General features: G+C 36.8%; 1 protein-coding gene across 1 annotated transcript; it reads left to right on the top strand.

Moving 5' to 3' along the window:
• Positions 1–4,459: 4,459 nt before the first annotated feature.
• LOC125673192 (uncharacterized) lies at positions 4,460–15,099 on the top strand. Its single transcript, XM_048909670.2, has 18 exons — positions 4,460–4,660; positions 6,963–7,323; positions 8,160–8,337; positions 8,503–8,726; positions 9,321–9,449; positions 9,546–9,644; positions 9,738–9,764; positions 9,906–9,992; positions 10,129–10,218; positions 10,412–10,477; positions 10,645–10,773; positions 10,887–11,030; positions 11,251–11,499; positions 12,641–12,754; positions 12,862–12,888; positions 12,973–13,035; positions 13,240–13,339; positions 14,791–15,099. The coding sequence occupies exons 1-18, from the start codon at positions 4,460–4,462 to the stop codon at positions 14,795–14,797; spliced, it is 2,295 nt and encodes a 764-aa protein (XP_048765627.2). The 3' UTR covers positions 14,798–15,099.

Below are 15,099 nucleotides of genomic sequence, written 5' to 3'. Positions count from 1 at the left end.
TCTAACATCTAATTTTAATTAGATTGCCCCATTATACGTATACTCAGCTCTTTGTATAGCGGAAAAAATCCTACCGTTGCCATTTTTTTCTTCAAAATTTATAGCGACAAGTCATTTAACTAACATGTCCTCTGATAAAGCATTTGCTGGAATTAAACCTACCCATGTAACACATTTTGACGCTCTAACCACTAGGCTGCGCGGTGACATTAAATTTTCTTTTGTGATGCGACTTTGGAGTGTTTTCACTAAAGAAAACCAAACGTGTAGACTTGTATCATTGTGTTCTACTTCCCTGGATTTTCCCAGTGTTGTCTAGAAGATGCAGAGTATGGAAACCCGCGTTTACTATATAATATTCTCGTTCGTTCGGCGCAGGTTTATATAGACTTATCAAATACAGCATCTAACATGTAAATATACCAACTCTAAATAAAATATACTTCACTGACTTGATTTGAGGTATATTTATTTGTAGATGCAGCACTAAAAGTGTTGACATAATTGGATAGGTTTTTATAAAAATCTTATTACTAATATAGACATCGAAGAGACAATGGGTTTTTATGGTATAATTTGGAACACACACTTGCATCAAGGTATTTAAAGATATTTCAGTGAATAATTCGTCACGGAAATAGATTTTTATTTTTATTTACATGGAATTATCAGACCATTTTTAATCAAAGTCTGGAAGAAATTGTCGAAATGGTTTTAAATTATCTGAATGTTTTTAAAAGCGCTCTATAGTTTTAACCCACGTATCTCGCCGAAGAGTTTTTCTCATTTTATTTCTTAAACAAATTGTATCAGAATTGTTGAAAGGAATTTTTTAGGAAAAAATCTTTTAATATAAAAAATGTGAACTCGTGCTTAAGGAGGTATGCTACACCAGAGAAATTTGATGTGGAGGATAAGTACAATATTTTGAAATTGAACATTTTCAAATTTACTTTTTGTAGTCAAAAATGCAGTTTTAGTCGAAAGCAATTTGAAAAAAAATAAATCAAAACCCCTAATGGAATCGAACCCGCGATCTACAGTTCAGCAGTCGACGTGCTAACCTACTGGGCCACTCAGCTAGGCGATAACTTTGTAAATGAATAGACAAATATTGCTAATATTCATATTTTCATCCATGTTTGAAAAGGAAGTCAGCCATTATGACGATGTAGAGAACCTCCTTAAAGCAACAGAAGCTGGAACTGACGCTATTTTTTTCAACTATCCAATTATGCACCAAATCACACCTGTCGATATTAACATAATCCCCGAGATCTGATGAAAAATTCAACAAAATAAACAAGGAATATTGCTTGAGAGCATATATCTACAATGAGCGTTTCGTATAAACTGTCATTGCGTCGCATATATACGATGATTCCCGAACATAATCGAGTTGCCGAGACCGAGGTCATATACAAAGTGAGTAACTACACGTGTCTTTGTTTAAAAATATTGTACATCGTTGCATGAATGACAGGAAATACTCTTAGTGTAAAAAAGTAATAATTAAACAAATGTGCCGCTCAAATAAATTTTTATAGTTAATTTTCTATAAAATTGTCATGTTAAATTGTTTACAAATTTGAGAAGTGTTTAGTGCCTCTCGGTTGTTTTGTTTTTTTCTCGAGGTGGTGACCTCCGAGGTCAATGCACATCGGAGATAACGAGCAGGAATTACTGAGAGGATGACATAGATTCATGAATCGACGTTTTCTGCTGAGTTGACCAGTTTGTTGCTTCAGATTAACTCTGGTTCTATGAAGTTATAAATATTCAATCACAAATAAGCTAGATATTTGTTCTTTCATTTTTCAATTTTTTTCCCGCCAGTTACAGCTTGTATTGCTTTAAAATTGTCCTATGATTGTATTCGTATATATTTTAAATCGTGTAAGATCGATAGATATGAATTATATGTACTTCACGCCCCAATGTAAGGACGCCTGGCGGTATGGGACACAGACGACTGTATCGCGCTGAAGACATCAACTTAACACTATTTCATCTTGTAAGTGGAACAGGAAGAACTTTCACGATTTTATAATTTATTTAAAACTAACGCAATTCATTAAGTTGGCTAGCAAAAAAATGGGAAAAAAATTAATTAACTTCCTTCTTTTATTTCTATCAATTCCCAGTCGTTAAAATAGTCGTACTTTATTTATCAAGATTCATACGCACATCGTTCACATTCACGAGGAAATGGCTACCATTACAATAGGTAAAGATATGGAAGGTAAAAACATTGGAAAGTATATATTTTTGATGGAAGGAGGTCGAAGAATTGACGAAATGTCGAGAACATTGGGACGTAACGAGGCCAGATTTGAATTGCTAATATACTGATATTTTATGCCTACTTGGGTAAAAATGTGGTACATCTTGGTTAGAAATGACACATTAGCTTATGTAAATTAATTACATACCGTTTAAAAGAAAACACGATACTTGTTTGTATTTTAAAAAGAGACACGTTTCTAATAATAGGATTGGAAACAGTTCAGTATGATGTAAAGGCGTGCGGAAGAAGGCAGTAAAGATGTTGAAAATATAAAGAGAAAGAGAACATGGCCTATACTCCATTGCTAATCAGGTGATACTTAACTGTTCAAATTAAGAACACAGAGCAATATATTGCGGTTAGGGGGCGCGACTTTATGATGCAGGGTGTCTGGGGACCTCCTTTAAGCCCCCAGTAGTGGGTGGGGTCCAGTGGGGGAAGCTTCTGGATTTTACAGGGCTTGAACTGTGTCTCCTATATAGTAATTTTTACTACTTTCTGTAATTTTTAATCAGGTTAAATTAATAAAATGATGCACAATTTAAGGGTTTTTGGAAAAAAGTAAGTTCTCCCAATAATTATGAATAAGTAATTCAATAACTCAAAAGATTTTGTCATTTATTTCTCAGTGAGTGGAAGAAATTATTGCTTCTTTTATCGTTTACATTTTTCTAAACAAGAGACCACGATTTACCTTATATTTGAAAAATGGGGTTTGGCTCAGCGCCACTGATATTAGCATCGAAAGTGCCTTTTGCTTTAGCATAAATACAAAATAAATGTGTTATATATATAAATCTACTTCCTACCGGTACTTGGGTATATATGGAGTGGTCTTTCTGGATTATGTAATGTTGGTGTTGGGGGTGTATAAAAAAAAAAACAAAAAAAAAAACCCACCTCATTTCATGGTATTTTACAAAAGTAACTATGTCGATGACATCTGGGATAGAATTTTATTTATTAGCTACCAACTCTTAACAATTCCAACACATTAAAATCGGACATTTAGAATCGTGTATGACGCGCGACACTCAAGTAACCGGATTTGAATTACAAAGACGTGATCACTGCATGGGACGCAAAATTCGTATTGGTATTGTCTTGTGGGCTCAATTTCTCGAAATATGTTAATGTACTTTATTCATAAAGCAGATTGTTGCACATCAGTGAAAAACAATATCACTTTGCTCACAGCAATGTATTGGGAATACCTTTTTATCTTAGGCATCTCTCTCTCTCTCTCTCTCTCTCTCTCTCTCTCTCTCTCTCTCTCTCTCTCTCTAAGATTATCTTCTACTAAAACTGAATCTTTTAACAAAATAAATTTGAAAAATTTCAACTTCAAAGTATTGTTGTACAAACATGTATCCTCTGCTTTTCATCTACATCAAATTTCTCTAGTGTAGCATCCTTAATATAAACTTATGGACACCACTGATGATAATATATCTGTTAGTGTAGCAGTAAATCTGTCAACTCTATGGAAATTTTTTAGGGTAAGACCTGCCGAGAGGTACAAATCTACCCTTTGATTTCCAGCACATTAGTTTTTCTGTGCATAATTCAAGTCTTATATCTCTGGATTTCTAAAATGCAGCTTCAAAAATTCAGTATAAAACTAGATATCTCTCTCTCTCTCTCTCTCTCTCTCTCTCTCTCTCTCTGTTGTTAATTTTGAGAACAGATTAATCTAAACTATATCGGACACGGGCAGTTGGTGTCAGAGCGGTACTATAGGGCGTTGACTTTTTACGTCATATTGTCAATAAACTAAATCCTAGTATGTTGATAAGATTTTAATCAGACAATTGTATAATGTTTCTCATTCACTGTTACGTATGTTTGTCTAATGACGACCCTCGGCCATTTCTACCAATAAAGATTCCTACGCGTATAACAGTTATCAGGGCTTACCGACCAATCACTAGCCCTCACGGGCACATAGTAGTCCCGCGCAGAATAAGTGACAAATGTCTATTGGTTGGAGTAATATTTGTCCAATCAAGTAATAGGTCACGATTTTCTGCTCATTGTAGATAGTCATGCTTAAATAACTTTCAAAAGTTTAGGAATTTGAAGTAGATTCTAGGGCAGTTACATATAAATGTCAGAAACCACCATGTAAATACTGACACAGAACAATTCTTACGCATTCTAATAGTGACGGAAATGTTTTCTACAAAAGACATCTTTTTAAAGTTAGCGGTAGTTTTCAGGCTTTTGGGGAGTACTTTAACTTTACTCGCGGAACTGTCCGACTTTGGTGCTGTTTTATTGGATCCGCCTGGACGTGGGTCTCTATGGAGACACAACATCTCTGGGGCACCTGTTAATTTCCTAGATCATCAACTGAACTGTGGAGGGGTGAAGGTAACTTTTTAAAACTCTGATGAATACTTCAAAAATTCTTAATTTAATTTTTTTATGTAGGGAGTTTCGAAATAAAGTTCAAATAGACTTTCTACTTTTTAATTAAACAAAGAAAAAGAAATTGAATTTAGATATCTTCGAAAGCTTCGTGAAAAGTTTCCCAATAGCATAAGTAATCGTAAGTGTAATGCTCGTCTGTTTTAAATTTTGTGACTAATTAAATTAGGACATAAGAAATATGGGATTATAAGTAAAATATATTCTAATTTTGTTAAAACTTCACGTTAAAAAAAAAAATCAATATCAGGTCAGTTTTGTTGATTCATCATTTAGATTTATCCAGGTGTATATTTCGTACCTGTCGACCGCAGTAGGGTCGTTACAGATGGACCCCGGGCGCTGGTGGCGCTGAAATGTGATTTTTACGCCGTTTATCAGAGCCCATCTCTTACAAGTCTGATTCTGGACAATCAGGAATAATTGGACAGGTCGCAGTTTATTTCTACATTAAAAACCGACATACTGACCCATTAGCCGAGAAATTCGTTTAACAGTTGCGTTTTTTGTGAACGATTAGGCATTCATAAAAAGAATTTTATACAATTTCAAAGACTTAATCAGCAGGTGAATTGTACAAACAGTGTGACTGAAAACATCTAGGTAAAGGGAAAGACATGTCAATCGTTCAATAGTATGTTTATAATCAAACTTAAAACATTTAACACCCCCTTTTCCTTTTTGTTTAAACAAATCTTATTGCTCCAACCCAAATGTATTGTTTGAATCTATTAGTTAATACGTATGAAGAAAAGCATCAGAGAGTTGTCTAACCTTGGGAAATGTATATTGAAAGCTACATTACGTAAGAATGCTAAAAGATGGTTGAATTGTTTTAATTTTTTCATCGTGATGATTTTGACATTAGTGGCCAGAACGGAATGGGCAAACAACTAATGCATACATGTAGTAACGATGGACAGGACGACTAGATTGAAAATGCATAATCACGATGGACAGTACGACTAAACTCAAAATACATAGTCATGTTGAACAGAACAACTAAAATAAAAAACAAAGTCGTGATGGACAGGACGACTAGATTTAAAATATATAATCACAATGGACAGGACGACTGAATTAAAAAAACAAAAACGAAGTCAAGATGGACATATCGACTAAATTCAAAATCCATGTACATGTATACTAGTGCATTTGACATCCAGACGGCGTTTGCTTATACCAAATATTGGAGAGTCCACACATGTTTAAAATTCCATGAATACATGTTTAAAGCCTTTTCCAAATTGTATGCTGAAACACTTATAGATGATAGATAGAATTTTAGTTTTCTCTAGTGCGAGGTCATTCTGGTATATACCCTGAGGTACACAGAAAACGCCTAGTTTCTTCTTAAACCCAAGAACTCTTCAAATTAAATTTTTGTTGTTGTTTTTAACAATTTCATATGAACACGTTTGACTATGTCTAAAGCAAAGTCCCATATTTCACACCTATAAAATTAAACAGGTGTGACAACTATGTTAAGCAAGTCAAATTGACATCCGATAGGTAAATAAAATTGTCCTTATTATTCTTAGCACATCGTACATTGATTTTTTGCTACTTTCAGTTTAGTGGTTCTGTAACTTTAATGGTTCTGTCCATCGTGACTAAGTATTTTGAGTTTAGTGGTTCTGTAACTTTAATGGTTCTGTCCATCGTGACTAAGTATTTTGAGTTTAGTGGTTCTGTAACTTTAATGGTTCTGTCCATCGTGACTAAGTATTTTGAGTTTAGTGGTTCTGTAACTTTAATGGTTCTGTCCATCGTGACTAAGTATTTTGAGTTTAGTGGTTCTGTAACTTTAATGGTTCTGTCCATCGTGACTAAGTATTTTGAGTTTAGTGGTTCTGTAACTTTAATGGTTCTGTCCATCGTGACTAAGTATTTTGAGTTTAGTGGTTCTGTAACTTTAATGGTTCTGTCCATCGTGACTAAGTATTTTGAGTTTAGTGGTTCTGTAACTTTAATGGTTCTGTCCATCGTGACTAAGTATTTTGAGTTTAGTGGTTCTGTGAATCATTTTATTAATATGTATGTTGACGTCATGTTATAAGATTGGTCGCCAACGGGTTTTTGAATTTTCAGAAATTTCTTTTGAGTAGGCATGTCGCGTTCTAATATTAAATATCTAAAATTTTAAACGTGTTACATTTTTACCATCAGACTCAATGGAAAAGTAACATTGGAAAATGTGTTGTATATTCACGTTTATTATTGAAAATACGATTTTATGTTTCAGACTCAATGGAAAAATAACAATGGAAAATGTGGATTATGTGGAGATCCGTGGAGTGATCCACGTGACCACGAACTTGGAGGAAAATATTTCACTAATCACATATCATCTTCATATAAAAGAAATTCTGTAATAGACTTAACAGTTAATATGAACAAAAATTCTTTAGGATGGATGGAGTTTAGAATTCATCCATATAATAAAGACATTGCACAAGAAGATTTAAATAGTTATTTACTTGAAATTGGTGGTACTCGAACAACACGATACCGAGTGAATAGATCGGGATATCACGTGATACCCGTGAAACTGCCGGAAAATTTGGAATGTGATCGATGTTTACTTCAATGGAAATATCATACAGGTAACACTTGTATACAATATGTATGTATCGCTGATAAACAAAATATAATATGTTTGTTATTCAATATATATATTTTTTATTTATGAAGCGATGTTACCAGCTTAGGGTAAAGCGCCCAGTAGCGGGTCAAGGGTCTTATGAAGGGGGATGGGCGAGGTATCTAAAAACCAAGAATAATTAAATAAATGGAAAATACATACTTTGGAATTATTATACTGGGGGCCGGTTATGTACTTAGGCTTGACGCGGCGTCCATGATTAAGAAATAACTACTCAGGTTTGACGAGGTGTCCATGATTAAGAAATAACTACTAAGGTTTGACGCGGTGTCAATGATTAAGAAATAACTACGTAGGCTTGACGTGGCATAATAACTACTTATGCTGATGCGGCATCAATGATTAAGAAATAACTTCTGTTTGACGCGGCGTCAATGATTAAGAAATAACTACCTGGGCTTGACGCAACGTCAATTATTGAGAATGAAATACTTAGGTTTGATGTGCTGTCAATGATTAAGAAGTAACTTAATGCAGCGTCAATTATTGAGAAATAACTTCTTAGGTTTTACGCGGTGTCAATGATTAGGAAATAACTACATATATGTACGTAGGCTTGACGTGACATCATTGATTAAGAAATAACTACTTATGCTGGTGCGGCATCAATGATTAAGAAATAACTTCGGTTTGACGCGGCGTCAATGATTAAGAAAAAAAACTTTTCTAGAATGATACAAGGTTTCATCTACTTTAGATTTATTTTATTTAACCAGTTTCATTGAAGAGTAATTATATACACAACTAAAGAATAATAGCAATTTGTTTTGTCGACAGGTTCTCTGTGGGGTTGTGCAGAGAGTAATCGGACGGAATGTTGCTATGGCTGCGGGCAGGAACAGGAAGAGTTCTACAATTGCGCAGACGTATCTGTCACACCGGCTACGGGAAAGAAAGATGAACAATTCAAGAAACGACAGCAGTACGAAGAACTAAAGTTCAGAAGGTATCAGAGGTTTTCCCTGCTCAGGAATTATTTATTCACAATATCTAAGCTATTTGGCCAAAACATCGATATCTACATGGGTGATCAAGTCAAAGATCAAACTGCTGAAGCGCCAATGCCAAAGTAATACGGCTTACGTTAAGTTTTTTTAAATTTGTATTTGTGGTTTCGTAGAATTCCATCAGCATCCAGGAGTGCTTACCTGAGATGGTGGTGTCTGACTCAGTGTGAAGGGGAGGAGTGTAGTACAGCACCGTGCTCTAGAATTTCCCGACAGCGCAGATCTACTAGTAATTGTTTCGCTGCTGGAGCGTGGAGAGGGTTACCCAACATGAACACATGGTGTCAGAACAACTGTGGCATTGGTTACTGTCCCGCCTCTCACTGCCAGTGTCAAGGTTAGAGTCTAACCCCGCCCCTCACTGCCGGTGTCAAGGTAAGAATCTAAACCCTAATCCCGCCCCTCACTGCCGGTGCCAGGGTAAAAATCTAACCCGAATCATGCCCCACCTCTCAGTGCCAGGATAAGAATCTTACCCCTAACCCCGCCCCTCACTGCCAATGCCAGGGTAAAAATCTAACCCGAGCCATGCTCCGCCTCTCAGTGCCAGGATAAGAATCTTACCCTAACCTTGCCCCGCCTATCATTGCCAGGGTACAAATCTAACGCTAACCCTGCCCCGCCTCTCAGTGCCAAGGTAAGAATCTAACTTCTAACCCTGCCCGTCACTGCCAGTGCCAGGGTAAGAATCTAACCGGAAGCATGCCCCGCCTCTCAGTGTCAGGATAAGAATCTTACCATAACCCTGCCCCGTCTCTCATTGCCAGGGTAAGAATCTAACTATAACCCTGCCCCGCCTCTCAGTGCCAGGGATCTTACCCTAACCCTACCTCGCCTCTCACTACCAGTGCCAGGGTGAAGTATTCTAAAATCACCGTATATAAAATTTCACCATCAACCAAACCCTCGTTAATAATTTATTGTCTTTCAGATCTGATCCCCGCTACAGTTACAACCAGCAGAACTACGCCCCCAACGACACCAGCTTCAACAACAACGTTAGCGACTGACCTCACATCGACGCATGCGCATACCACAACAACCAATATGTCACATGATGGTAAGTGCATATCGTAAGTCGTCTGTATGAAATGGATTTCATGAAATTGATTCTATAACGGAGGGGATTTTCCCGATGCTTTATCTTCCTCCACAGAAAATGCCCCTGGTATCGTTCGTGTGCTCGTCAGCAAAGGTTGTGAATACTGCAGGGAGAGAAAGGAAGGAAACTGTGCTGATCTTTACTGTCCCGGATGTAAGCTAATTACAAAGTATTAAAAATGACAATATCATACTTGCATGTAATCATAATTGAGCTTGCGGTCAGTTGATTTATTTTTCATTACAGACAACGCCGTAAACGTAGAAATCACAGGTCAGTATATCTAGAAATGTGTATGGACTGTTCCTTAGCGTTATTTAGTACTTTCATGGATTCCTGTTCTTAAAATTTAAATTACCAAGATAATTTTACTTTTTCTCCTTTAACTTGAATAAGTGTTTTATTTTTCTCCAGGAACGTTGACCCAGAAAATAAGAGATCTTTCTAGTTATTTCTGTACAACCTGCGACAGCAACGATTCTATATGTCAGAAGTTGTTCTGTAAGTACTGTCAACTGTAAAGAAATATATCACTAAAAATTACAAACTAAATATAGAATTTAAAAACCCTTCTTCGCTACTGTTACTCTGTTAAAAACCCACAAAGACACGTATAGCTTTTTCTTTTATTTACCAGGTTCTTCTGAGAATATGATGATAAGTCTCGGACTTCACACAAAATGTCGGATATGTCAACTAACCGGAAGTTGTCAAGAATATCCAGAGTGTAAGTAGCGCTGACCAAGATATTCGCTATCAATACCAATTGTTTCAGATATCTTGTCACGCTCTCGCCTTGTTACGAGCAACAGTATATTACAGTTAGTGTCTTGTAAGAAAACTCTTACCTCTTTAAGATATAAAAAAAAAATGCTGCATTTCGAACACAACGTATATAGCACTTCAATACTTTCTGACAGGTGATCAGATCAACCGAGTAGACACCACCTCTAGTACTGTCACCACACGGCTCACCACCACAACTGGTGAGTACCATCTACAGACGCAGAAATAGCCATTATCATTGGGGATATAAAGCTTCTCCGATTTCCCGCTAGAATAACGTTTGCATTTCGTATCATTATGTAGGTGCAGTAGGAGTGTTGCAATCATTGTATCGGTTTGCAAAAGTTAAGAATGTTTTTTCCTACAGTACCCACGAAGAGGAAATGCCTTGCCATTAATTATTACGCCCAGATTATTGGGATGAATCAGTGGTGCGAGGATAACTGCGGATCATCAACTGATGGCAGCTGTTACCCGGATGTTTGTCGATGTTCAGGTTTGTTGCGTGTAAAACCTGGTGTTCAGTTATTCTCTTCCAATTATGACGATAAAGTTTTCAAATAATTCTTTATTCCCTATGAAGTCTCACGTCACATAAACGCGTTGCAGATCCCTCCATGCCGCTGATTCAGAAGTTGGACACAGGCGACATCACTACCTGCAAGGCCATAGGCGTAGTGGCCAATATTCCAGGAATGGACAAATGGTGCATGGACAACTGCCCTAATAACTGTCCAGAGACGTATTGTTCATGTGAGTTAAATGCTTATCTCTGCACACAAATAAAAGGTATTTGGGCTTGGATTGTTTTGCAGGTCTTGACTAAGTTCAAAGATCAGCTCATTTACAAGAACCTCTGATAGAATGGTAATATTTTATAATCATGGAAGTCAAATAGAATGGTAACATTCAACAGCTTTAGAAGTACACATCACATGGAAAGTTACGAGATAATTTCTGTTTCTTCCTGTAGGTTCTGTACAACCTGTTACACAAGCAACCACAACCACAACAGAAAAAACTACAACATCCTCAACCACAACAGAAAAGACAACATCCCCTACCACAACAGAAAAGACAACAACATCCTCAACCATAGGTCCTCTAACGGCGTCTTCTGAGACAACAATGAGGACAACTACCTTGGCAGATATTGTTTCCGGGACAACAACAGTAGCAGGTGTTACTACACTCCCTCCAGAAACGACTGCAACTTCTAAAGGTAGCAACACTATGTTACCAGCATAACACAATGTCACTTCTAAAGGTAGCAACATTAAGTTACCAGCATAACACAATGTCATTTCAAAAGGTAGCACCACTGATTTACCAGCATAACACAATGTCACTTCTAAAGGTAGCATAATTGACTGACCAGCATAACAAAATGTCACTTTTAAAGGCAGCATCACTGACTAAACTTTATGACAAACGGGATGACTTCATCGAGTCCCGTGGGGGCCCGGGTTAGAATAGGCCCTCAGTACCCTTTGCTTCTCGTAAGAGGCGACTAAATGGGGCGGTCCTTCGGATGAGACCCCTCCCTGCTCAATGGCCCTTCAACGGCAATGGTGACATCTCCATATGAATGAAATACTCTCGAGAGGGACGTTAAACAATATTCAATCAATCAATCAATCTTCTCCATCGTCAAACTTCCCATATTTATGTATTATTATTGCATTATCACCCGCATATAGTGTTATATTTCTCAACTAATTCAATATGGGAGAGCATATTCTATGCATGATCAAATATTATATCAAGATATGTTCCTGACAAATAGCGTGGAGTCATTTAAATTGGCGAGGGTTAATTTTCATGGATTGTCAAGATTTTGCGCTTTCTTTGGGATATAATTCCGTGGATATTGTGTATATACTTTGAATAGATTGTGTATTTCGTTGTGCTGTGATATTTGCGAGATAAATTTACCCACAATATCTACGAAGAATGATTTCATGGTAAGTTGATGTTACAGGGATTTCAACAGACTCATTTAAAATCGTCGTTATAATGATCTTATTTGCAATTACAACCTGCCGTTAGGTCCAATGCTGTCTGACGTGTTTCATACTAATCGTTAGACCGTTCTTTACATACTGATTTTGACTTCAGATTATTCCATTTACCTGGTCAAGATATAAGGCGGGTGTGACTGGTCAACAGGAGATGCTTACTCCTACTAGGCACCTGATCGCACCTCTGGTATGTCCAGGGGTCCGTGTTTGCTGTACTGTACTCTCAATTTTGTATTGATTATATATAGGGTTTACGCGATTGATCACTGCTCGTTATCTTTACTTTGCTATTTACTCTTTTCCCTAACTTTTACCAATCAGATCATTCTATTCGTTTTCCAGGTGTTGACTACTACTCTATAAACGCCATGAATGGCATTCTGTGTAACATATGTCGGAGCGACCCCACCCACTACAGAAGTTGTTCGGACTTCTTCTGTGCGAGATTCGATGAAAGTAAGTTTATAAGACAGGAATACAGCCCACAGGATTTGAATAACATTATTGCTTTAGGTTTAGGTTTGTATGGAAAATTTAGAATCCCTCGTTTCTCTGTTTTGCAGATGTTGGTGAACCTCAGGATAGACTTGGTAAATAACATTTTTCTCTTATTTGCTTGTAATTTAATTTCTCTTAGTGATAAATTGTTAATTTTACACCCGGTGTCATTACAGAACGAGCACTGAGCTACTCACCAGAACTTTTCTGTGGTATCAAGAACAAAGACGCCATATTCTGTAAGTGTAAACTGTCCATACAGGACAGAAGATAGCGCACTACAAAAACGCATGCAAGCACTTCCCTACAGTTTGTAACAGGCGATTTTGTATTTGTAATCAAGATCAATAGCTAGTTACGTGTTAGGAAGATAGAGATAGACTCTTCAAGTACCCAGATTGTCAGTCATGACGTTTTCGGTATTACCTTTGTTTCTGTTACAGGTGAGCCCGCCCCTATGATCCGCCCCTTTATACAGAGCTGCATGTGTTCTGTTTGTATTTCCCTGACTCCGGACCAGAACTGTCACACTTACTGTAGAAGGTAATGTACTCTGGGGTTAACATCTACCACGTCATATACCTAATGTTACCATGGAAATTACACCACCACATTATATAGTCAATGTTACCATGGGAATACACCACCACATCATATAGCCAATGTTACCATGGAAATACACGACATCATATAGTCAATGTTACCATGGAAATTCACCACATCATATAGCCAATGTTACCATGGAAAATACACCACATTATATAGCCAATGTTACCATGGAAATGCACCACATCATATAGCCAATGTTACCATGGAAATACACCACGTCATATAGCCAATGTTACCATGGAAATATACCACATCATATAGCCAATGTTACCATGGAAATATACCACATCATATAGCCAATGTTACCATGGAAATACACCACATTATATAGTCAATTTTACCATGGAAATACACCACATCATATAACCAATGTTACCATGGAAATATACCACGTCAAATAGCCAATGTTACCATGGAAATACACCACATCATATAAAAAATGTTACCATGGAAATACACCACATCATATAGTCAATGTTACATGTACCATGGGAAATACACCACTACATCATATAGCCAATGTTACCATGGAAATATACCACATCATATAGCCAATGTTACCATGGAAATACACCACATTATATAGCCAATTTTACCATGGAAATACACCACATCATATAACCAATGTTACCATGGAAATATACCACGTCAAATAGCCAATGTTACCATGGAAATACACCACATCATATAAAAAATGTTACCATGGAAATACACCACATCATATAGTCAATGTTACATGTACCATGGGAAATACACCACTATATCATATAGCCAATGTTACCATGGAAATACACCACATTATATAGTCAATGTCACCATGGGAAATACACCACCACATTAGAGGCCTCCGTGACCAAGTGGTTAGAGTATCGCGCTCAAAATCACACAACCTCTCACCTCTGTCAGCGCAGTTCCGTATCCCACTCGCGCCGGTAAGTGAGAAAGTTTCCCAGTTTACTTTCGGAAGGTCGGTGGTCTCTTCCCAGGTACATTGTATCTTGGTTCTCTCTTCCACCAATAAAAACTGGGCGTCACCAGATAACTGAAAAGTTGTTGAATGTGGCGGAAAACATCAATCAATCAATCAACCACCACATTATATAGCCAATGTTACCATTGAAAATACACCACATCATATAGCCAATGTTACTATGGAAATACACCACATCATATAGCCAATTTTGCTGTAGAAAATAGACCACGGCATCATTTTCTATCTCTGAATGTAGATCCCGGTTGAGTGTTTCAAATCATCGAGGATTTTACCCAACATTCGAATCTGTATGGAAAAAAGTAACAATTCATTTCTACGTAGTTTCCGATTAGTATCATACTTATATTATTGTGTCATTCCACCTTTAGCAGTTGATTGTTTTTTCTTTCAGTTCTTGAATGACGAGAATACTTAAAGAATCGGTTACAGATCAAGAGAAATCCAAATTGAGAAAACTGTTTTACGGGTACATTCAACCAGTATTACTGTATGTGGGCTTCCAGTGTGAAATTGATTTATTATAGATAGGTATTGTTCTTCGTCTGGAAAATAAAAATGATAGTTTTATATAAAACTTACCATGGGACAAACACTTACAGATGAATGTACTAAATCAAAATTGCATGATGCAGATATATTACAATTTTATCATTCTTTGTACAGTATTTGTTTGATGAATAAAAACGTCACAGATGAAATT

This window comes from Ostrea edulis, chromosome 1 (assembly GCF_947568905.1).
Source record: "Ostrea edulis chromosome 1, xbOstEdul1.1, whole genome shotgun sequence".
Taxonomy (NCBI): Eukaryota; Metazoa; Mollusca; class Bivalvia; order Ostreida; family Ostreidae; genus Ostrea; species Ostrea edulis.
Note: the sequence above shows the minus strand (reverse complement) of the source record. Positions and strands in the feature narration are given on the sequence as shown.